This window comes from Teleopsis dalmanni, chromosome 2 (genome assembly GCF_002237135.1).
Source record: "Teleopsis dalmanni isolate 2A chromosome 2, ASM223713v2, whole genome shotgun sequence".
Taxonomy (NCBI): Eukaryota; Metazoa; Arthropoda; class Insecta; order Diptera; family Diopsidae; genus Teleopsis; species Teleopsis dalmanni.
Window position 1 is genome coordinate 220,819,459 of NC_051847.1, and position 26,626 is coordinate 220,846,084.

At 29.5% G+C, this 26,626-nt stretch overlaps 2 protein-coding genes across 3 annotated transcripts in view; one reads left to right on the plus strand and one right to left on the minus strand.

The window, feature by feature from the left end:
- The window catches only part of LOC119681024 (lateral signaling target protein 2 homolog), a 420,855-nt gene that overhangs the window by 316,145 nt on the left and 78,084 nt on the right, over positions 1-26,626 (plus strand). The window lies entirely within an intron of this gene.
- LOC119682715 (allatostatin-A receptor) lies at positions 1,791-25,609 on the minus strand. Its single transcript, XM_038096209.1, has 4 exons — positions 24,959-25,609; positions 13,682-13,957; positions 13,331-13,489; positions 1,791-2,596 (listed from the first exon to the last, which is right to left on the minus strand). Exons 1-4 carry the CDS (start codon positions 25,607-25,609, stop codon positions 2,495-2,497), a joined length of 1,188 nt encoding a protein of 395 aa, XP_037952137.1. The 3' UTR covers positions 1,791-2,494.

A 26,626-nucleotide genomic window follows, 5' to 3' on the forward strand; every position in this document is an offset into this window, starting at 1 on the left:
TGTAAAAAAAAAACTTATTGGTGGTGCAATATTGCAACAGCTTTATTTTGAACTCTTTGCGTCGGAATAATTTATAGTTAAATTAATCTGATACTCATACCATACGTCATTCAATTCCTCTTATGAGATAGTCGATCTAATGGTAAGCCATTATGTCAATCACCTACTTGTCGAAGAACACACAAACGTCGCAGAACTTAGACTCCTTAGGTGTCTAAATCCAAATTTATTTGCAATAATTTAACTTAGAAAAAAAAAATGGAAAGGTGAACACTGAAGGTAAACCAAGAATTACAATAAACAAAACATCGAACTGAATATGATATAAAAAGGAGCTATCGTTACTAAGTGATCCATATTATAATGCTAGTTTTACAACGAAATGTGTGTAACTATAATACTCAAAGTTAAAAATTTGTTTTTTCTAAATGATTTCATTTATATGGGTTCATCAATATACTACGACTTTTGGTAAGCTTTTATTATTCTGGGTAATTTTTATCATTCTACTTTATCATTCTACTTTCACTCTACTTTATACTTTCCGAAATAGTTTCAGTAGTCTAAGAAATAGTCACATACATCATAGTATTAATTTAATGCTACTACAGTAAAATATGGTCATATGTTGCATATTAAACCGTTTTATAATTCTCATTTAGTTTCAAAATAATTATCAGTATAAGTTCAGTAAGATTTACATGTTTGGTATCAATTAATTTTAATATAAATATGAGTTTGTGTTTTTGTAAAACAATGGAACCAATGACTTCGTTTTTTATGAGTTTTTTTATATTGGAAATTGTACTGTTGTTAAGCCTTTTTTTTTTTTTTGATAAATCAGGGGCAGTGGTCGTCAGATTTTTGTTATTGATTGATATAATAAAATATTTGATTGCTGGATTAATTTAATACAAATTGTCTTAATGCAAAAACAGGTTCTGTTAATCAAATAGAATCATGTTTGCTTCTTATATTCTTGAAACAGCGTGCTTTTATAGTTATCCATATGAATGATATGGTGTGCATCTAAAGAAACTCTAGCAGTCTTTCTTCTGTCAGAGTTCACGGCCTGGCTTTCCAAAGGGAATGTACACATACTGCTTTCTATTGTTTGAATAGTTACTATATCTTAAGCGTATTAACTAGGTTAGGAATGAACGAAGAAAATTTAGTGAATTATATTAAAATCTCTTCGAAATTTGTTTGATTTAATTCTCTACATAAATGAGACAGGATACTAAGTTTTTAAGTTTTCATACTGTAGGAGTTTTTTATTTGTTACATTTTTAAATAATTTATTGAGTAACTGCCATAGTCAGTACTTTAATTAGTATCTTATAATTCGATTTTTTAACAACAGGGTTATAGGAACCTACTCCTACATGATCTCATAAATTGTTTAAACTACATATTTCCAAATCTTATAAACCACAAAATTGATTTAAACAGATAAAGTATTGTATATATATTTAAGTGACTAACTTCTTTGGGTTATTTTCCTTTAAGTACTAAGAATTTTTTTTTTTAATAAATAAAACAATATTCTTATTTGAATGCTTTTATTATTGTTTGAATTAAGTTTATTCACTAAACTACACCTAAATTTATTATAACATTGAAGTAAATTTGCTAATAGATTTAAAAATTAATAAAATAAACATACAATGAATGCGCTTAACTAAGTTAAATTAGTTGAATTATCTTTAACTTACGATTCCTTAACGATACTGTGAAAGAAGACTACATACATAAGTACTTTTGTATTGGTATATTTGTAAATATTTATAAAGAAAATCAATTCCATCATTTTATTCAAACTTAACAAGTTCATTATGAACATTATCCTTGAACTCACTTAATCATGCACTAATATATTGATGAGTCGCCGTTTATTTTTTATATGCTTTATGTCAATACATAAATCAATTTTTGTTATTTTTTTCCTTTATTTCCCTTGTTTTGTCTCGACGCTGACTAGGATGACGGACGCAAGGATAATGTGTCCACATTGCGATAACCATTGCCTGCTCTATGTATACCAGCTGTGTTTATGGGATCGTATTTGTTGTGCAAAAGTTGCGCTAGCAGCACAAACAACTGTGGAAGTACGTAGACAGATTAACTGTGAAATTCATCGCCAGACAGACAGACAGCTGGACAGACGGACAGATTAACCATTCAAACAAAACGACACAGAAAGTAGCTAAAGTGTTAATTAACAACGCCAGCAGCACCGCAACTGCCTTATTAACCAAATAAAGAGACGGGAATGATGAAAACAATGTGCAGATACCAAAATATTTCCGTAATGCTCGTATATTTTGGTTTATTATATCTATTATATTCGCTGCTTGTTTTGACTAATATTTTCGGTTTTAGTATTGTTTTCTACCTCGTAATTTATTAATACCGCAACAACATACCCAGCCAGTGCAGTACTTTACGTTTGCTGCTGTTGTTGTTGCTTCTATACCTGCCGATTGTGTGTAGCTCATAAGCCCGTAGTCGATGTCCTGGCGTAGGATGTCCTTCTCGCTGGTGGCAATTCCTGTTGTAGCGTGTAATTCGGTGGCATTTCAGAACACGGGATAACCTGTAAAGGCATAAAAGTTGTGGATAAAATGAATTGAAATAATTTACAAGGAAACAAAACAAAAAAAAATGACATAGTTAAAGAAAAAATTGACACAATGCTTAACTAACGCTTTCTACACTTTAACTGACAGACCTGTAAACACTTTGTGGATAAACTTGGTGTATAGTATATGCAGCGTTAATGTCTGATTAATGATGTGTCATTTTGTCTACATGAGCAAACAATTGCTGCTCAACAAACAACAATAACAACAGCAACAAACAATGTTTGACTAAATTAACAAAACTGACCGGCAACAACTTGTTTTGCTGTGCTTCTTCGCCACTGTTTGTGCTTTTCATCATTAAAGTTTTCTTTCCATTTTCATTTTTCCCAAGTCCCACATACATACATACATACATACATTAATATTTCGATAGAACTTAAGTTGTGCGTAAAGTTTGAAGGATTAGATTTGATATTCAATTATTCAAGTCCTTTTGGGTCAACAGTAGCTGACCGCCCTACTGCTGCTGTTATCCTGTTGAGAGTGCTGATGACTGCTAACGTAGTACATACTACCAGGGCGTCGACATGCCCTTGCGACTACTTTTATTTGTATTTACTCATTTCTGTGTGTGAATTTGGCTCGAAACCATTTATTTCGAAATTCCTCATAAATGATTTATGTATCTCATTTCGCTTTGATTGACTTGCCAAAATTTTGTTGATTAGCGAAAATATTTAACTTTCATCATGATTATCGGAATCATAATCATAATCAGCATGAATCATAATCAAATTGAATCAAATCAGTATTACATTTGAAATATTTCACTCATTATCGTCTTATGCAGGAAATGAGTAGTAAATGTGACTTTAGGGAGTTTATACTTGAGGGATATGCCCTTCGCATGCTCCCCTCAAAAATCATTTATTATGTATAGAATAATTCAATAATGCCATCTTTGCAACTCTGCAACTCTGGAACTTTGGGTAGCAAAAGCGAACACAGCTTCTATGCAGATTTGTTTGGAATTCATTATTGACGCCACTTTAATATACTATATTTGTTTGTATCTATAAATGATTCGATTGTATACGAGTATTTCACAATAAATACACACAATATATAGAAATATCTGTAACACGTACAGATATGGGTCAATACATGCAATTTATAGATACATGCACCAATTAAATGAAACAATTATTTGTTTCATTAATAAGCATTACATTATGTCATTACGTTTAAGGACACGGTCAATAGGGATACAAGTGTTTAAAATTAGTATATTCAAAATTTATATCAAAAATTTATAGATCTATTTTAGTATTAATTTAAAAAGTAGCAAATCGTAATGTACTGTAATAAAACATTTTCAATTAATTAAATTGTTTTGCTAACCATACAGGGTATATTTACTTATTAAAAGAATTCTTCGAAAAAAGTTTTAGTTATTAAACATTTATATATAATTCTTTGATTTAAAGTACCATCTATATACCTATCTATTAAATCCTAATCTTATTGTCTGTGTTAATATGAATCTAAATTTCTATATTAAGTTTGTATACATTTATATCAGACTGACTCAGTTTACAAGTTTAGATTTATATCAACATCAACATCAACAAAAAGATCAAAATTATATAGATAGATAGAAGATACTTAAAGTCTAAAAATTCTATATATTCAGTTAATGTCCAAGTACGATGTCCTGTTGCGTCTGCTTGTTGGTAGTGTTGACGCTCTCAGAAGTCACTCATGGCACGTTGGCGAGCCCGGCACGGTGGCTACGCCGGTTTTGGGGTGGGATTCTTGGTAACTGGAAAATCGTTATAGACAACAACAAAAAAAAACCGTGACATGTTTTTCACTAAAAAATTATAGTGTTTGTAGCGATTTTTCAATTGTCAAGGACCCTACCCCCAAAACCAGCGAGCATACCGGTCTAGCCACCGTGCCATGAGCTACTGCTAAGAGCGTCAACACTACCAGCAGGCAGACACACGAGTCCAATAGACTATAAACGTGAACCATAATCATAAACTATAGTCACTGACTTCATTCTATAATTTGTCCTACTCCTACTAACGGCTTATTGAAAAAAACCGTGAATAGTTCCTAAAGTTGTTTTATCCGTTTCTTATTGGTATATTTTGTTTTCTCTTTTAATATTCTCATTATTGTAGGAACAGTGCTTCCATTACTAAATCCATCTGTTTTCCCGATTTCATGAAATCGTTCTGTATAGTAGCGGCGTTAATGGTGGGTAAAGTAGGGCGACTACCCAGTGTAACAGAAATGAAGTTGCATTACATTCAGGAAATAATTTTTCATTAAGTCTTTTTACGTCTAATCGTATTAATCTTATTTAGCACTTTTAAGGTTTTAAGTAGGGTTTACTTATCACTTCCTTTTACTTTACGTAAATAGTAAACTCAGATGTGCGAGATATATTAGATCATATTGAGCAGTGCATGATAACTGGCGGTGTCGTTGAGAACAGTTGCATATATTTTACACAGATATCAATAGTTAGATTGGCACTGAGAGCTTTATTTATGTGGATCTCGATAGTAGATAAGAGACGTGGTAGTAAACTAGCTTAGGGCATTAAAAGTGCTAAGACCTAAGATCTTTAGCTCAGCTTAAAATATATGATATTATTGCTTTGAAAAGTCAAAGTTTATGTATCAAATAAGTAGTGTAGAATTTCGTCTAAAGTGAAAATCAAAGCATATAGAATAAATTTCAATTTGTTAGAAATTTCATTTCATTTCTAGTCAATCGAAATAACAATTCGAAATTGCATGTACGTACTTAGTATAGAAAAAGTGGCGTGCGAAATTTATTAGAAATTTATTTTTTTTTTTGAAAAACTGAAAAACTGCGAAACTATGTTTGTAAGTAAAATGGAAAAACAATAAATGCTTCGAATATTTTATGCGAGTTGCCATTTTTCTAAAAGGCAATAAAGTGTCCAAGCGCAAATTTGCGCTAAAAGTATTGCTGAATAAAACATGAGTGCATTATAAACGCTGCTGCCACTGCCATGATAGGTATGAACCAGTGTATAAATCCATTCCAGCCACATTCATAGCCGCAAACCGAATGCTTCGTATATTTTTACACAGCGGTATATACACATATTTTTTGCAGACTCGTACTCGTACGAGTATCCAGATCAAAGAGTTGTGATATAGGAAAGTCATGTCAGTATTCAATTAGAGACTGAATGTGCTGTCAATGTTGTATCCACAAAGTTCGTTACTTAGATGCTCGCTGTTGTTGCACCACCAGAAGCAGCTTCGGCGGCATCAGCAGAATCGACATCCTGAAATTGTACGCCACACTCTAAAATCGTTGGCCATCAGTTTTGCATTTGATTAGCTTGAAAATAGAACTATGCACATTGCGGGAATGGCACTGTTTTATGGCTAAAGGAAACAATTTTATATTTATTACGCCTGTACAATGCCTATTGAATTTGGCTTCTCCCGCTGCTCCTGTGACTGTAGCTGCTGTTTCTGGTATTATTATCGGCACAACTAAGCCATTACAGCAATTAAAATTAATTAAAGTATTGTAATTAATTACGTTTTAATGACTTGACAAATATATCAATCGTTAACGTTAAGTGATTTAAATAAAATTTGTATGCAAAATAAATTACACTGAAGTAGACGGTATAAGAATATTTTATATGTTTCGCATTACATGCCGTATTGACGCCCATAAATATGCAATGCCATTTTTGTTGTTGCTTGCCGAAAATACAATTTCGCCTTTAAGTTCAACGATTTTATTTATTGAAAAGCGAGCCAGAGGAGGAGGTGAGAGTATAAAACTCAAATTACAAAATTAGTAATACAAATTAAACGTCGGGCATTTACAAAATCAGCAAGTGGTGACCGTGCCGTAATTAAAAGCCTAAAATTATGCCAGAAAGTAATTAAAAGCGAATCAAATTTGAGAAAGAAAAGAAATCAAGTGAAAGGAACAGAAAAATTAAAACGAAAGGAGAAGTTTCCAGAAGAAAGTATCTTTAAAGAATATTTAAACATTTCGTAGAGTGTGACCTGAAATTAATGAAAAATTGACGCATAACATTAATGGCCACAAGAGAAGCAGTGGTCGCAGTGGGTGTGGTACCGGCACGACGGACTTAAACTTTCGAAAGAATTTTCATTTAATTTGTTGCTTATGTAAAGCAACGAAAAGTGAAAAAAGAAGAAAATCTATCAATTCTGCTTTGGTTTAATTTCTTTACTTACATTTATTATTTTTGAGGCGGTACATTCCAGTAGAAGTAGTTTAATGAATTTTTGAATGGACTTATGAAGTTTTAATAAGTAAAAGAACAGAGAGTCTTCTTGATCTTTTTAGTTTTTTATATAACTTTTCAGATTAGGACAAAAAAATTGCATTGCTTTGCAGTTTCAAATAATATAAGTACGTCGAAAGTAATATAAGTGTTGAAAAAATGGATTAATATTTTGGTTGAAGGGACGTGTACTGATACAACTATAAACACGTCTACTCAGTGTCATCTATTGCCCACTTTAATATATTTCCATTACACACGGAGATAACAACGGTTGCTGAGACTCAATTCTCTAAGGCATCATAGATCACACCGTGTGCAATCGCTTACACCGAGCAGAAGTTTTGATAGTTGTATCAACACACGTTCTAAGGACCAAAACTAATCCATAGTTTCGACACACGTACATATATTACTTAAATCCATTATAATTCTGTCTTCCGGTTGAAGTCAAGGAAATACGAAAAATCCACTTTGCTACGCTATTAAAAAACAAGACCTCCAAAACATTGCAGTCGTTTTTTCTGTAGACCTAGATCAAAACATATGTACAAAGTGATTGTTAGACTCTGCCTCCTCTTCATTGTGATACATGTACTTGTGCAAATACGACACTGTTGAGGTATTGGGCTGCAGTACCTCAGTAGTGCTCCAGTAAATACATGAACTGTGCGACCCTTATGATCACAGTCCACGATTAGTTCAGAAATTATTTGCTACCACGATAGTGAATTCTTCTCTACTCCTAAACATAACACCAGTCGGAGTTTGTGCGAAGTTATTAACCACACTTATGTATAGTTTAAACCCTCTCTGGAACTTCGCCCCCTTTCAATATTCCTTATTCCTGGAACTTAGTCATTGTTCTTAGTCTTACTAAATTAACTAAAATTAATATAAATCAATTAAATAAACAATCTTATATCTAATGAATGCAGTATAGTGTTTAATTCCTTAAAAATATTTTATATGTGATTTCATTATGAAAGAGTAGGGTGTCACAAAGTCATTATTTCCAAATATTCTTTTTCTTTTATATTACTTTTTTCCGTCTTTTAATTTCTTTATTTAAATTCCGGCTCCTTATTCGGGGCCTATTTGCATAAAATGCGGTAAGAATTAATGCTGCAGCTTTTACTGCTAATTTGGTATATATTGTTTAGTTGTTGTTTCTTCTATTTTCTGCTGTTTTACTTATTGTTGAAATGTTATGTATTCTAAATATTTATTTATTTGTTCTGCTCTTCACTGTATCCTTAAAAAAATTAATACCATTTTATGCGTCCTTCGTGTCTTGTTGCATAAAACACAAAATTTAAAAGCTGAAGAAGTCCTTTTTTAAATTTTGATTTAAATACGTTAACTATACTCAATAGAAGTAATTAATTCAGTTATTTTTTTATTTTCACAGCCCACAACCCACAGTTAGTTAAATAAGTTCTATAACTGTATTATTTTCATATCAGTGTTTATATTTTAGTTATATTTAGTGTAACATTGAAGTTGAAAAGTTAGTTCGTCTATCTTTTCAGATTTGAAATACTTAATGTCACATATTCTTTAGTTTATATAGAAAATATAGGCATATTCTCATATCTGGGATGAAAAAATCAATACCTCTTCAACTTGTAACTGTTTGTTCTGGAGACAAACATGTGCCTTACTCTTTGAAAAAGACGAATGAGTGAGAAAAATCATCAACTAATATGGCTATAGCTTTAACACTATCGCACTGAGTTCAATTCAAGAAAGGATCTGAAACATATGTGGTTTCAATAGGAGGCGACATAAGCTGCATAACACTTCCTATATTGGCTTTATTACATAACAACTTCCTGGACGTCTCGTTTACTTTACGTGGATATGAATTAGCTACAAAGTTAACATGATTTGTCACTACTGGAAATTTTTTGGAGAAGTTACAAAAGATTTCAAAAGAAAAGATCAAAAGATTTCAATGGATTAAAGGGAAACATCTGTCAGGGTATCACTAATCTATTATCATGTGGTCAAGAGGTCGTTGAAAATTGCTTCAAAAAGAGTGTAATAAGAGTTTAATTAAAATTTTAATCTTAATATCGTGTTGCAATAACGTTCTCTTTCAAAAGCACAAAATAGGTAATTCTATATACGTATATGTATAATAAATCTAAGTTGATGCTATCCTTGGCCTTAACAGAAACGATATTAAAATCTACACTGAACTAATTATAGGACACTGTAGACTTAATTACCACATGAAAATTATAGGTGTGTTAGAGAGTCACTCCTGTCGACTTTGTCATGAGGAGATGGAAACATCAGAACATGTCCTTGGATGCGCAATCTAAATCCCAAATCAAGTAGGTAAAATTAAGCTCACAGCAATTACAAGATTTATAAATAGTCCAGAATTCTCTTAGTTGGGCCTTTAGGCCCATAATGGATCTTTTAGGTCGGGATGCCTATTATTTAATAATAATAACGGTTTTAAAGGTTTTAAGTATTTTCTCAAGACAAATACATATAATAATATAATATAATACAAGTTCCAATTTTCGAGATAGAACTTGGAAAAAATATAGAAGTTCTTTGAAAAAAGATTTTTTATTGTGAGACTAAAGGTTAGTGAAATATCATATATCAATATTACATAAATTATAAATAATTTTAAAGCAATTCTTTTTCCATCTATCTCACATAACTTCAATTAAGTTAAGTTCAAATTTTCATTATTTCTGAAGATGATAATTTATTGCTTTCTAATAGGATTATTTTATTTAAATTTTTCCATTACAAAATTGATTTTCATTTTTATTGTGCTTAGTGTTGCCAAAAAGAAAATGAATTTTCTAATAATATCGAAAATTTTTCAATCAGTTGATCATAATTGTGTTATTAATTCGGACAGCGTAAATAAAAAAATATAAATAAAATAAACAAATTCATTATAGGAATTTTTTTTTAAATTTTTTAATTATTGTAGATATATTTTTTTTTTGAAAGAAATTTTAAGCTCTCTAAATTTTATTATATTTTTGCATAAATAAATTTTTACTACTTTTTCATGTGAAAACGCGCGATCACCCACTGCGTCGTCTCTGATCTACCAGTCCCATAGAAGTGCCTCGTTCGTGGAAACATGTTTTTCGCACTTAAGTCGTTCGAATAAAATGCTAACAATTTCATATGTCGAAAAAAGCATTAAAAAAATTAATTCCTTTACGACTTAAACATCTGCTGCAAATCGCCAATGAATTCATAAACTTGGGAATATAAATTCGCTGGTTCAGTTTTAGTGGTAAATAGAAGATCCGCTCAGTTTATTATAACATCAAATAGTGTTTGAATAAATAAAACATTGATGTTTTTTCAATATTCGTATATTTTCTAGATACGAGTATATGTTGAGATACTAGGAACGAACTTATGCATTATGTAGCGTGTGAAAAGTATAAAATTTGTCAAGATTTTCATAGCGAAGTGAAAAAAAAAACATCAAAGATATCGCTTTGGTGAATCGAATCAATCTATAATAGCTTTGTCTATTTGTTGGCTCATCCATTTGGATGGATCTGGCTTTTATTTTCGAAATAATCAAATGGAGTGCTTAAACAAACATTTCGAGATTGAAAGTTGATTATTTACCAAAACGGTATACCTTATACGTCGATGAGATATCTAGAAGTACTGAATTATTTTGAAGTAGTTTGAGATGACTCTGGCAATACGAGTACATAACTGAGAATAGTTCAGCTATAACTTGACAGATTTTTATTTTCAAAGCATCGAAAAAGTAAGGATGGTCTATTTAAACATTATTTTTTGCATAAACTTACAAAAAAAGAAAAGAAAACTCATCTGCTGATTAATCACCAAATCATGAGGTTCACCAAAACGTGAAATTACAAGATACGAACAAGTAATGTAACTTGAAAAGATCTGAATGGATCTGATGTTACAGGTGAGAAAAGATTCACTGTTTAATTATAGTTTCTGGTATTTTTAACTCTAGCAGTTAGCATAGTAGTGAGTGTGATCAAAACTTAAACAGACAGGACTTTAGTGCTACAAAAGGAAGTTTAGCATTTCTGAATCAGATTGTAGACGTCGAACATAAGAGAAAACAAATACTATATATATTGTTTGAAGAGGTATTGAGGAACATTTTTGTTTTCAATAATGACAATTATTGAAAAATTTTATACCGGCGACCCTAAGTGAATAGACTTAAGCCCTTTGGCCCATTGTGTTACCGTATATATAGAAAAAACTCGAGGTTTAAAATTATCTAGAACCTTTGGCGAAGCCTAAAATGCTATTTAATGTCAGGTCCTGTAATTGGTCTAGATCCTTAAGAAAGGAGGCTTCTAAAGTATTGAATTACCATCGTGCATGAGCAAAAACATAGTAGATGCGAGGCACTCTCATCGTTTTCCTAGATTTGATTGAAAGGGAAACCTAATCTTCCAGAATGTAAACCTATCGAAAGTAAACCTATCAAAAGACTGATATATCTACGGGGTATGTCATTTTTACATATATAATAATCATTGATTTTTGACTGAGTATAGTCCAGCTAGAAAGAAAAATGACTGATACTAAATTAATTACATATTCATTGCTTGTAAAATTTATTATTTATATTATATATAAAATTATTTCAACTACAATATTCATTGTTCTACAAAATTTGATTCAGTTAATCATAAGATAGCCACTTCAGTTAAAAAAATGGTCAGGAGGAGTTCTTTCGATAATGAGATCAAATTTTTAATTAAATATATATTTAATTATTTGTATTAAAACATCTTATGTTGAGCCTTTTCCGAGTTAGTGCATCTAGGTATTTTTACTCTTTGAAAACTGAGGGGTTTTTGTAGAGTCCTTTCCATCTCACTGACTAATTTGTGTATTCCTCATAAGCTTCTTGATTATTCAATGAGTGATCTAAGATCTGATTGCTTGAACTATTCGTCGTTGAAGCGACCCTTTCAACAATTTGATATAATGTGTATAGTCAATATAATTTATAGATCACTGTACACATAAATTTTCTCCGATTTTGAATGCGTAAAATTTTTAATATAAAAATTAGCAAAATCCATTTTATATTTACTGCATAATTACTTATTTAAAAGAAAAGACGTGTTTTGTTTATAGGTTGGGTTGCAAATATAAACGAATTTAATAATAAATATTTTATAACGAAAAGCAGCTGAATTGCCTTCAAAAAATTGCAAAAATGTTAAATGTTGAAGTTGTAAATTCGGCGAGTAAATCATTTCTGTTTACAACGAAAGACCTCGAGTGGCAGACCGGTACAAAATCGATATTTTATGGACTTTCAAAATAAGTTCGAAATACAAAGCATTTGTGCTAGATACTATTTTCAGAGATCAATTCACAGTTTGGGTGAAATTTAATTTTTAATATAATAAAGCCACTTAAAATCTGCTTATTGATATCTGCACGTGTAAACAAAGTATGTAATTAAGGCAAAAATATTTTAAAAATTTCAATAAATGCAACTATATTAAAGGTAAAATATTGATATTGCATATATTTAGTCCATAAACATTTATTTCTATAAATCAACAGAATTTGAATGCGCTTCTCTTTTGTTTTAGTATTAAGTAGCATTGTTTTTGTTGTTTTTGTTCACTACACTTAAAATATACCATTAAATCCTAATTTGTTTTTAATTTACTAAATTTATTACAACAGACATAAATTGCCTGAAAGTCCGCATTACGTTGTTCGGGTGTTTCAACTATACTACATGTTGTTAGCGTAATTCTCTTAATAATTAAACGTTTGTTACGCTATTCATCAATTTTATTTTTAGTTGCATTTATTTATATATTTATTTATATATATATATTTAGTTGCAATATTTAAACTTTCATTGTTTAAAATTATAATTATTTGATTTTTTTTTTTTTGTAATTTTGAATAAAATATTTTCCTTTCATCTTTGGGTTAACTCCCAAAGATGCCCCAAACTGGACTTTACCAGGACCATATATAGCGTAACATTTTTATTTTTACAAAATAATTTGCTATAAAAATTTCATGAAATCGATTGTAAAGTCTCGAAGTATATATGCCTCTCACGAACATTTTGTTTGTTTATTTTATTTTATTGAAATTGCACCTAGTCTTCTTAAACTAATTAGTAATATTCATATTTCGGGAACTATAAGATCCCATAAATATGTCTTCGTTATTTTACATCATATTGTTTATATAAATAATATATATATATGTATATAGATTTGCCTTATTAGTTATTATCTATATACCTCACTAAAATATGAGCAGCCATTACTCAGATATGACTAGCCAGATTAAATTACTCTTTATTCTGTTCATTTTAATTCAAGTAATAAAAGAAAACCAATAAAATTATTACTTTTCCGCTACTTCTAACTGTACTTACCTTGCGAAAAGCTTTGCGGAAATTTTCCGATAGGAATGCATAGAGTACAGGGTTAATGCAGGAGCTCGTATAGGCCAGTGTTTGTGCCACAATTTGTAGTATCACCTTCGTTTTGGTGTTGGTTTGATAAATTTTGAATGCCTTCAACATTAATATGAGCTAAACGATGAAATTATATATGAAATTACAATATCTTAATTACACAAAAATGAACATTTTTCGATATGAAATTTACAATTTAAAAAAAAACCAATCCTGTATACTTAAATTTCGCGAAAATAAGCTACTCATTTATATGTGGAAAAATCAAAAATTATATACCCGTATCTGAGCATAATTTTTCATACGCACCTGCACCGGGAGCCATAATGATGCGAATGCTATGACCACAACCACCACAAGTCTCGTTACGCGTTTGCGACCGCGTTGTGATTCCACAGACATACGGACGCCACCCTGTCGCCACAATCGCATTATCATACGAACATACAGGCCGCTAATTATCATCAATGGCAGCAGATACGAACTGGATAGGAATATTATTTGGTACGCGGAATGCGAGACGAATTCGTTCTGCATAAATTGACACATCGCATACTGCAATGTGCCTTCAGCATCGTAATCAAACTGCAAAGAAAAGCACAGATACATCATCAAACCGAAAATTCAAAATCTAAACTACAAAATTTCAATTCAATTTATGATTTAATTTGTTACATTCACATTGGATTTCTGTAGGTAGATTCACGTCGGTTGGTTGCCGGGTTGGGCTATTTGCCAGGTAAAGGGTATCAAACAACAGTTCAAGTTCGTAAAGAGTTGGAGACACAAAAATAAAAATTAAAATGAAAATTGATCAATTTTGAGTTTTGATGTGTGAAAATTGGAAAATTGTTAAAATCGACATTTAATGAAAAACACAATTTTTAATTTTGCACACATTTGCCCGCAGATTGCGTATACGCCAGGCTGACCGCGCCGAATTCGATGGGTGTGTAGTTTGCTTAATAATTTAATTTTTATGATGCATATTTTGGCAAATGCAATTTGCTAATCGTTTTCAATTATGCATTTTGTCATTATGCAGCATACATCATTAGTAGAGTAAATGGTGAAGAATTTAATTAACGCACAGACGCTTTACTCGGTAAAAGGCGTTGTAATCAACATTGTAATTGTAATAGCATTTAATTTTATGTAAAGCCATACATAATGAGTTAAGTAACAACATTTGCTTGACTTAATTGACTCAAGTGGAAGCTAAGGAGAGTTCTTCTTAATTATATGATTTATTCGATATAATTACATACGATTAAGAACTGCATATTCAAGTGTACTGTGAAATTTACACTCAGTATATATGTAGGAAATGAAATCATTACAAACATAAAGTGATGAAAGTAATTTTTTGAATAATTTTTGACGATTTCCAAATAAGTCATGGCTTAATAACACATTTCGAAGGTAAAATTTGCATATATTAACAGACAACGAGTTTATGGAAAGGGTATATGCACTTTGAAATTAAATATATGGTATTAAGCTACAAATTTGTCCCTTATTCGGGGTTTTGCGAGTTGCTTCAAAGGTAGCAAACAATTTCTTTCAAGCGAGTCAAGTCCAAGGTAACGAAAATCGATTGTTTAAAAATATGTAGGATTAATTGTGTACTGAAAATCCAATTTTGGTCGCCAGATGCCACTTCAGTTATAATTCTATTTGTCTAATAGTTCGACAAAATCAGTAGTTTGATCAATGTCAATTTTTAGTCATTCAATTTTCAGAAATAATAGAGTTCAGTCAAAATCATTAAAAATCAAAATTTTATACTTTTTTATAAAATTTAAGCCACCTTGATAAAAAATTCAAAAACGATTTGTTCTTAAGGTAAACTCTCCTTCCGGATAACCTTCAGGATATATATTCTATCAATCTTCTTCTCAATGAATATTATAACTTCCCAAATCATAAACGCTTGATTTAAGGATAGAAATTTATCTGAAATAATGAAGTAATCACAAATATATAATAGAAGTTTGTATTAGAATTTTATAATTCTCATCATAAATAAAATACATACAAATGTTAGAAAATTGTTAGAATAACTGTATTATAACACACCTGCATTGCCTCAATAGACTTATTTTCTCAATTAACTTACGAGTTGTGTTGCAATTAGTTGCATTTTTATGTTTGAAATAATTGAATTAAAATAGTACAATTATCTTCAATTATGTTTAACTTCAATTATGAGAACGCTATATCGAATATTTCATTGTGGAGGCCATGTGTGCCAACGTTTTTAAAAACAAATAGAAAATGTGACAGTGAAAACAACAAATTAAAAACCAAAATGAGTAATAAATTTTTAAAAATATTAGCTAAAACAATGAAAAATATGTTTTCCGAAGCTTGGTTTAATTTTATATTCTATATTATGGAATATTTAATATTCCATTTTGTTAAGTATTTTCATTAAATTTAATTAATAACTCCTACCTTCCTAATCTCTTAAGATATTCACTATTTGGTTATTAAATTATTGTAATGTAAACACTTATTAAGGCAGTGGAAACACCTAATGATGTAGTGGAAACACTTTATATTAATTGTGCAAATATTGTCTATTCATCAGTTAAAATCGTAACCCAATTCATGAGTTTCGCACCGTTTTGTCGTCATATCCATGTAATCAATTGTTTGTTTTGTTACATGTGTTTGTTACAGCCACATCCAGTCCTTGCATTTTAACCACTTTTGAAGTTCATTTTTGAAGATGATTAAAGTACGATTTACATAAATTAACTGCTCTCCAATCACTGCTCTCCAATAAACCACAAGCCAGAAAATACTGATATCAGCCTTGACTGTTTGTGTTTTGGTTTATTATCGATAATGTTTTCGTGATATTTATTTCTGTTCAAATATATTCACAAATTCATACAAAAACATACATAGTAACTTCTAAATAACGTGAATTCTGACATTTATTACTAAGCAACACTGTTTTGAGGTCCCAGTGATCAAATTTGAATCAAAATTTCTCTATTTCTCTCATTCTAAATTTTATAATTTACATTGAAAGCAACAAAAATTTTGAATCTCTCTCTCATCTTTAATTTTATAATTTATATAGAAAACAACAATAATTTTGAATTTGACGTGACCATGTCTCTCATGCCCCCAAGCTGTTGATGTGAATCCTCCTATTTTAAATCGTGACTAAATCGTGAGATTTCTGTAATATTTCAATTTTTCAGTAAAAAATTCCGCATTTTACTATAAAAATTTATACATATAACTCACATTGCTTTTGCGTTAATATACTCTATGCTTAGCAAGCTGTTAAAAAAATATAGCCTAACCCAATCTGAAAATCTTGAAACATTTTTTAAATATTTCTAAATATTTTCTGCTTATTTGAAATTTAAATTGAAATTTTCCACGCGTTTTCCAGCCTGTTTGGCTTTCAGTGTGCTTTGAACTCAATATGAGAATTTTGAGAAAAAACACAAAATAATAATTAAGTTCCAGACATTTGACTGACAAGAACTGACAAATTGTTGCCTCGCCTTACACCGCGCCAAAGAAATTAGGAAAAAGCATAAAAAGCATTATTGAAAAAAACACACCTGCACAACAAAATGTCGGGTATGCTTTGTTGTACAAGTACACAAACACGCACATATATACTCGCTAACTAGACGGCATTGGTATGTGTTTGTTTGCTTGCTGCTTCGTTTGTTTGTTTGTTTATATTGCGGTGCTTTGCTATTTTGTTTACATGCCAACAACAACAAATTTAAGAAAACGAAATCAAAAAGCAAATTAAAATGAAATAACAATATAAGAAATACTTAAAATTGTTTATGATGCTTCACAGATTTTTATTTTTTATTTGATAAAGCAGTTGATGTTGATGGCGGTTTAGTCTCTCCTAAAGTGGGGTGCAGACTATCATACTGGTATGTCATACGAGAGAGAAAAACGTCGTATGACACCACAGGTATGATAGTCTGCCACCTTTACCAACGTGTTGGCGTGCTCACCAAAATTTTGGTGAGCAGCTCTCGCATGCGCGTTGTGTATGATAGTCTGTCACCCCTAACGATTCATACGTCATACAAGAGCATTTTTGCCTTGCAAATTTATTGTAAGCAGGTGGAATATGTAGAATTATAATATAAATTTAATATGTTTTATATTATTTTATTATTAATGTATTTATTATTATTATTAAAATTACACTTATAAATTTGTGTTAAATATTTAATTGTATCTTAGTTAAAAAAAATATAAATTTTTACATAAAATTCTTATAAAAAATTAAAATACAATTAAATATTTTATGTAATATATTAAATATTTTGTTTAATTTATTAAATATTTTATTTTCTTTTATTTTAATTTATAAACGATGATTATAAGTAAAATTTTTTTTAAAAAAACATCTATATATAAACATCGTTAAATTTATGATCTAAGCCCAGTAATAAAAAAACATATTGAAAATTGGTCGTAATAACAATTAATTAATAACCTAAATTTAAGATATAATACTTTGTATTCTAAATATGCTTTTCTTTGTTAAAACTTGTTATTAAAATAAAAGAATTTTAAATGTTAATAACCTTTAACTAACAAAAATATGGAAATGATCAAATTTCTTGAAAAACAATGAAGATATATACATTCTTATGTATATATATATATATATACATTATTTGTATGATCTATTTATGAAAAATTTCTTAAGAAACTTTACAGGTAGTGAATGAAATTAACTACGGTCCTTTACTGATCTTTTCATTTTAACTACTGTGCTTAATGACCAATAAACCTAAAAAAAATATGAATATGGATGCAGATAAAGCATTTTTAGATGCTTTCATCGAATGTTAATAAAAGTAATCGCTGTTTGTGGGATGTCCAAAGCTGTGAATATAAAGATCGCAAAAAAAAACGCGGCATATATAAAATATACAAAATTATAATCAATTATAAGCAAAGCACAACCTATACGTTAACTATCAATTTTTTCAATTTTAAAATTTTATTTTAAACACACAAATTTTCACAGCACTACCCGCTAAAGCACTCTTCAAAAATTTTGGCTACTCTTGTGTGTCATACCTGTTCAAATTCGGTCGCTAGAAGAAATTTGAGCAAGAGAGAGCGCAACTCGTATGACATACCAGTATGATAGTCTGCACCGCGCTTAATAGGTGTGTTCTGTTAAAACTGCCTGCGTACTTAATAATTCACTTTAAAGCTAAGAAGCATTTCGCAACAACAACAAAAAAAATATGTTAAGTGGCAAAGTAGCTGAAGCTTCTCAAAATACCGTAAACGTGCACATAAATTAAAAAAAATTTTCAATACTCACACATACTCACACTCACATCAGAAACACAACACTTCTTTGCTCATGTTTAAACATGGAACATGATTGCATATGACGTAAAGAGTTGCTGCTCTGCTGCTCTGCTGCTCTCTTTTTGTACATGCGAGTATAAAGGGCCCATTAGACAGCAACGTTCGTTGTCAACGCACGCTTGCCATTACACAAACAATTTTTTAACAATTTTTAAAACACGCCCCAGATAAAACAACAAATATACTAAAAAATCGCTCTCACATGAGAATTTTTTTCTCCTACTTTGTGAAATGCGAAATTTGTTTGTGTAATAGTAACATTTAAAATTTTAAGAAATGTGTTGACGAAAATCAAAAAATTTTGATATTTCTTCAAACATGCTCGTGTTTTTGCATATACAGTCGGATTTGGTCGGCTTGCACAATTTTATTTATTTTGAGAAATGGAAGCGTAAACATCGTTTAAATGCACGCATGATTTGTCGTTAGCATGCGATGCTTTGCAAATATGAATGAATTTAATTTTAAATATTTGTATTTTCTACCTAGGTAAAATTTTTTAATTTTCAAAACATTTTATTAAGAGGAATTAAAATATTAATAACCTTGGGCTAAAAAAAAATAACCAAACATTAAATTACAATAAAAATTTTGTTTTAAATATTAATTGCATTGTGCATTTACGGAAAATTTGTTATTAAAAAATACCAAAAAAAAAAATTAAATTATATAAAATATAATATACATAAAAATAAATATATAAATTGAAATCATAAAAATAAATATAAATATATAAATTAAAATTATAAATTAAATGTAAAACATCATTTTTCGTAAGGAAATTACGCATAGCAGTCGCTGTCGACACTTCAGCGATTGCTTTACTACTGATGAGTGAACAAATTTTGCATTGTTTGCTGGAGGCGTGTTTAAAAAATTGTTGGTAAATTTAATGTGTAATGGAGAGAGAAGATTTCGTGTGTTTGTCAACGCGCGTTGATGTCTAAAGGCCACTTAAGACAAAACGATTGTTTTTGTTTTTTTTTGTTGTTTTGTATTTTCTTGTTAATTCTTAAAACGAAAACAAATTAAAATACAATATAAAATGAACAATATGTTTAAAAGTAAAGCAATTAAAAGTGAAAAAATTGAATTAAAATACAAATAATTAATAAAAGAGTGAAGCAAAGATTTTTTACATGTGTTTCGAACCTGCCAAGACCAAAGCAAAAATAAATGAAATCAACGAAAGAATAAAATTGAAATTCATTTTCGCCGCTGCTTCTTTCAGGTTGTCAAGACTTTTTTGCATGCATATAAACAAAAGTTTGTCTGTTTTTAGCGGTTATAAAGCCACGGCTACTGCTTTTTAATGGCGTTTAAGCTCGTATACATCAAACTGTGCTAGTACCGGTATGCGTCAGTATGCGTGAGTACGTGAAAATGTTAATTGTTCGCTTCGGTTGGGCAAAGTTTCTTGCTCGAATTTTGCAATTATAAATAATAAAAATTCTTAATTTCCTTGTTAAAATATTTATGCATATGATGTGCGAAAAATATTATTATTAAATAATTAAAAAAATATACGTATTCACTTAACCTATAAAACAATATGAAATAAATTGTTTGTTTTAAAAATATAATGAATACCAAATGATTAATACATAATTGAATTGTAATTACCCGTATTATGATATTAAATTTTATTTGTATGTATTTGCACTTTCAATTCAAATATATAAAATCTTTAACACATAATTTTACTCTATCTTAAGACCTTAAAATTTTTTCATTAATAAAAAGTCAATCTGAATTTCATTTAAAATGTGCTTTCATTAATTAACAGACAGATACAGTTGATATTATAATTTTCTATTCATAAAATTTATTCTTATATTTTTATGGTTATATACATATTTTTTTTTTGCTTTTGTGTCAAATTCTGCTATTGCTATTATTTACTTTTTCTCAAAAAAAAATAATTTTGTAATGATTTTATCTTATCAAGTGGAATCGCCGTCTGTTCTATTTACATCACAGTCATTATTCACTAGTTTATTGCAATTTTTTGCTAGCATTTCGTAATTTGACATATGAGTTTTTTTATATATTTCGTTAGGTAGTTTGTGATAAGCCGAACAATTAATTTGCGATATACGTGACAAAATAAATATTGCAATTTTTTAACCATAACTAAGAAATTGTATCTTTATTATCATAAATGTCAAAATAGATATTGAACAAAGTTGCTAAGCACACGAAAAAGTGTAGATTGACTTTATGATTAAATGTTATGTTACTAACAGAGTAACTATTTATTACTGGTTATGTTAAAGCTTACGTCTGTTAAGTTCGTTAATAGCTGATATTACAAGATCTTGTTGAAAAGTTAGGATTAGAAAAAGTATAGTTAAATATACGAAAAAGTGTAGATTGACTTTATGATGAAATACTATGTTACTAATAGTGTAACTATTTACTACCGGTTATGTTAAAGTTTACGTCTGTTAATTTCGTTGTTAGCTGATATCACAAGATCTTGTTGAAAAGTTAGGATTAGAAAAAGTTTAGTTAAATATAAGAAAAACTGTAGACAGACTATATGATGAAATACTATGTTACTAACAGTGTAACTATTTATTATTGGTTATGTTAAAGCTTACGTCTGTTAATTTCGGTGTTAGTTGATATAACAAGATCTTGTTGAAAAGTTAGGATTAGAAAAAGTTTAAATATCACTTTTGAAAGTTATCTTAAATAGAAAAAAGTAACTATTAAAAATTCTGAAATTATGTTAATTTATCAACATAATAAATTATTTTAATTTATCGATAATAAATATATTTGTTAAAGAAAGTATGGAAAATTAACTATAAGGCAAAATTACTCGTCTTGTTTTGCTTCACAATGATGGCAAAGATGACTATTTAATTATTTGGCATATCTCTATTACGATCCTTTTTGCAAGATATGTGATAGACATTTCATGAATAAGAACTAACAAATTGTGCACTCGCCTTACCTCGCTAGAGGTATTCATATCTAGAATAGTAGATATGATGCCTACATTGCTACAAAGATAGAGCAAATGTCATTCTTATGTTCTTTCTAATGTAACGTATTCACCATTGCACATTGTTTATGAGTTGCTACTTAAAAACTACTACTAAATAAAAACGGAACCAAAGCGGCAAAAACATAAAGTGGAAAATGAATGTGAAAAAGATATTAAAAGTAAGTATTACTTTCGTTTTTGATATCAAAAAGTATTAATAACCTTTTACTTTTAAGATGTATATGTGCGTATGTATAGGAATGGGAATAAATGAGGTAACAGCTCCAAACGGAGCAGAGCACTGCGACCATGGTTGATCTTTTGTTCTGCAACAGACCCTAACCGACCCTAACCTAATATCAAAACGGGAGAGTAGTTCTTGACCCAGTGACCATCTCCTGGCCCAGATCAAGCCTGGGTAATCACAGAGAATGTGACTGGAAGTCTCGTCTGCATCTTAGCAAAGTCGACAATCTATCTCTTTGGACAGAGCCATTTTGTTATGGGTCTATGGCGACCCGTGAAATATACCGCTTGCAACTTCTACTCTGTTCTGCTGAAGAAGAATACCTTACAATAAGCGTAGGGAATGTAGCGCCAGTAGCGATTTTTCTCGGTTGAAAACCATTTATCAATCAGAGACCTATGTGCGTATGTATATAGATGATATATTTTTGCAAGCTTCGATCTCATTTTTCATGTGCTCAATCATTTCACAGCTTTTAAAAATAATATATACTATATAATAGAGCATATAATATAATTGAATCACCAAGGGGCATCTTCTCATAAATTTTTCAAATTTAATTATTATAATTTTTTTTTTAAATATACAAGATACACTGAGTGGAAATTGTTGCTATTTATACAAGCTTTCAATTAAAATTAGCAAATTGCTTGAGTGGGTGAATTTTACACCTTTTAATTATTTTTGTTTTATTTTTTATTATTGTGTTATTAAACAAGGTGTCGATGATTGAATGCAATAAATTGAGGAATTTCTTCTTCGATGTTAGCTAGGAAAGGTCGTATTGGTACTTGAACGAAATATATTATGTCTTAAATTATAAATGAAATACACCGATAAGAAAAATGAAAAAAATAAAATAAAAAAAAACATATGTGCTATTAAAAATAAGATAAAAATTTAACAAATTTTGTGGAAAATTTTAAACAATTTTAAAGTATTTAAAAATAATTAAAAAGAATAAAGTATTTATGTATCTCGCAAAATAAAAAGTACTGAACATTATCTATTTAAATGTTGAAGTCAAGAAAAATGTCATTATTATAAAGCAGAGTAATATTTTTGTAAATTTCTAAGTGAAATATAAACTTAAAAAAGGACTCCGAATTTCAAATTTATTATATAACGACTTAATATGAGATTTCAATTGCGATATTAGAAACAATAAGAAAAATAGAAACAATAACTGAATCGGCAAAAAGTTGTACATCTACAACTACTTCTTAGGTTTTCAACTTTTTTACTATAATACTTTTTTAATATTATTTCTTATATTAATTTTTATTTGCTATAATGAAATTTATATAATGACTCCTTATATACAATATACACTGACAAAAAACACATAAAAAGTAACTACAAATATAAAACACATAAAAATTGCTTTTTACCCTTAAGGTCAATGTTTAAGGTTACTAACATTTCAAAAAGCTTTTTAAGTCGAAATTTCTTCTGTATCGCTAAGTCGGTCTGTAAGTATACGAAGGAGTGGAATATAGACTATAACATTTTAATTTAGGGTTAGTTTAGGGTTGCCAACATAAAAAAATTTGTTGAAATTTAAATTTCTTTTATGTTTAGCACGTTCAATACTTTCTAATTTAGTAGCTTCCATATAAAGTAATTTCAAATCTGAGAAGCGTCTGTCACTTTCAAATCAATTAACAGCTTCATGAATCCAGACAGAAATATAAACTATCTACCGAAATTCTCAAATTTGGAAGATACTTTTGTGGTTCCACTTGCGTTCTGACCGCAGTTGCTGTAAAAAAACTGTTAAAAAATGTTATTAAAGCAACAATTCTTAATAGTGTTTAAATATATGCATTTCTAATACCACACAGAAGAATCATTTCTGATTCTAGAGAAGACTGGATCATTTGTATACATCGGATATAGTATTTGATGTCTTATATCATATCATTATTTTCCAAAAAAAAATAGAATTTAGTAAAGAAATTTAAAATCAATTTAATCCCTGTCGATATCTGATAGATAAATCTAATCTTGAAGATGGTAACACTAAAGCAGATCTTGTTTCCAAGAACCCTTATCGATGGACAAATTTCTAATTCCTTTCCAAACAAAATTATTTGCCATCTATTTATCTTTCTCTTTAGACAAATAGACCTTAAATAGACTTACTGACCTTAAATTTCGTCAATATTCATGCCAGATAATCATGTTATCTTGTAGCAAGTGTAGGCAGCGAAACGTGTAAGCAGCAAAAAGGCTAATGGTTTTCCTAAACGTAAAGTCTAATGTCAATTAATTAAACTTGAGCTATGGCGAAATGGCACATAATAGAAAACCTTAAGTACTGGAAAGAGACGCAACTCAGCAACTACTAAGTAAACTAAGAAGACAACGAAATTTATTTTATGATCTAGAAAAGTCTCTAATTTACACTCTATCGTAAATAGAGAGCATATCAATATTCTCACCTAGTTTCTGACAGGGCCCATTTCAATAAAATGAGGCATTGAGGCTTTTTGAAACCAGTTTTAACCTTTTTAACCTAAAACCATCTAACAAAAATGGTCTTTTCAGAGTCCAATATCTTCCACTTTTGTAAACTGAATGTTGAAATGTTGAAACAGATTTTCTATGAAGGTCCGAAACTAATCATTAGTAGATTTGTAAATATGCTCAAATTTATCAAAAGCTTGATGATCGATTACAATAACTGGGGTTCTCACAAAATACCATCTGTATCGCCGTATATAGTACTTCCCATTTCTTTAATTATTAATATAATGATTATTATTACCAAACCCAACTCAATCGAGGTCTTAAAGAATATTGCTGAAATGCTGCAAGAAACTATTGAAGTCTCATTAATTTTCAAATGTAATCAATTGTTTTCTGTGGGACGTAGCGACATATGCAGGTTAAATTTAATTATGTGTAATTTTCAATTTCTTTGTTCTCCTGAAATATTTCTACTTACCAACACTCCATGAGCCATTGGTACTGGCAACGATATAATCAGTATCACCGTCCACAAGGTAAAAATAGCAATTTTGGTTATTTTCTCTGTGCGTAACATGCGTGATCGTATCGGATGTACCACAGCCAAAAATCGATCTATTGACATCAAAACCAGTGTGTAAATGCTTGTAAACGCCGTCACCACAATTAGGTACTGCACAATACGGCACCAGAGATCTCCGAAAGGCCAAATATCTGTAACATAATCTGCAGCTGTGAATGGCACACAGAAGACAACAAACAATAAATCCGCAATTGCTAAATTTACAATCAACAGATTTGTTGTTGAGTGCATCTGTTGATTCAGTAGCACCACTAAAATAACCAAAGTATTGCCAAAAAAGCCAGTCACTGCAATGATGCCAAAACAGATGGGCACAATTATGGATACGAGGCTTTGTATTTCGCCATAGAATTCAAGAAATTCCGTGTCATTTTTGATCGCCGAAAATGTTGTGTTCGGGTTGCTGTTGCTATTGCTGTTGCTCGTCGTGAAGCTGCTGCTGGTGGAAAAGTCAATATAATCGTCGTTTTTGTTATTGCTGCTGATGGTATGGGCAGCGACGAAATTGTTCAGCAGCATGAGAGTCGAATTGTTTAAATTAGCCATGATGTGGTAGTGTTGCAAATGTTCGTAAAAAGAGTTTGGTGTTTTTTAGTGGTGGGAACTTTTATTAAAAAATCCGTTGGTTTAGTTTTGGCCAATTGTGCAGGTATCCAATTCAAATAATTCATAAATTAAATAAAATTAAAATAAATAAAAAATATTGTTTATATGTTTCACTATTGAAAATTTATGTATGGCAACATTTTTAACACTGTGACATGTTTGCTTTACAATAATATTTTGCTAATAATTTTTATTTTTTCATAAAAATATTTTCAGTTCATGTGTGAATACATATATATGTTTGTTTATATTTTATTTATTAATAAAAAATGTATCATTTTTTGTAACTAAATTGTTGATTGTTTATTATTCGTTTTATTACAAGCATACAATAATATGTTATTATTTTATTTTTATGAATTATATTTCACTAATTAATTTGTTTATATGGCAGCAAAATGTGATAAATAATTTCTACATTTTCACATTTTTTTCATTATGGTCGTTTTTTGTATTTAACTTTTATTAAAAGTTTTGCATAATTAAATCAAAGTTTTAGTATTTCAATTGCAGTTTTAATTACAAATGTGTATATTAAATACAGTAAAAATATATATTCGGAAAGTTAATAGAATTTAAACTCAATTATAATAAATTTTGTTTGCTAAAATATTTACATTTTATGATTGTTTACCAAAATTATATTAGTTTACCCTTTTTAAATTAATACTTGTAGTTTAATTAGATAAATAACATAATTTATTTACTTTAACAACTGTTTGAATATAATAAACACCGTTTAAAAAGAATTTTAAGCAATTGATTTAAAAGTATTTAATATACTGAAGTAGACTCTAAACTGATTTTTTACTAGCTTATTATCTGCATAAGGAACTACACAAAATTTTGATTCCAAACTATCACAAATATACAATAAATTATTAATTATATTAATTATAATTATTTTTATATATATTTCTTATTGTTATTTACGTTTTGAATATATTATTCAATTAT

Bases quoted from the DNA above. Each gene is read 5' to 3' on its own strand.
- LOC119682715 (XM_038096209.1), bottom strand. From the start codon at position 25,609: ATGGCTAATTTAAACAATTCGACTCTCATGCTGCTGAACAATTTCGTC. The intron at 13,958-24,958 runs GTAAGTAGAAAT...TTTTCTTTGCAG, and splicing joins CAATGGCTCATGGAGTGTTG to TTTGATTACGATGCTGAAGG. The intron at 2,597-13,330 runs GTAAGTACAGTT...ATGCCTTTACAG, and splicing joins TCCGCAAAGCTTTTCGCAAG to GTTATCCCGTGTTCTGAAAT.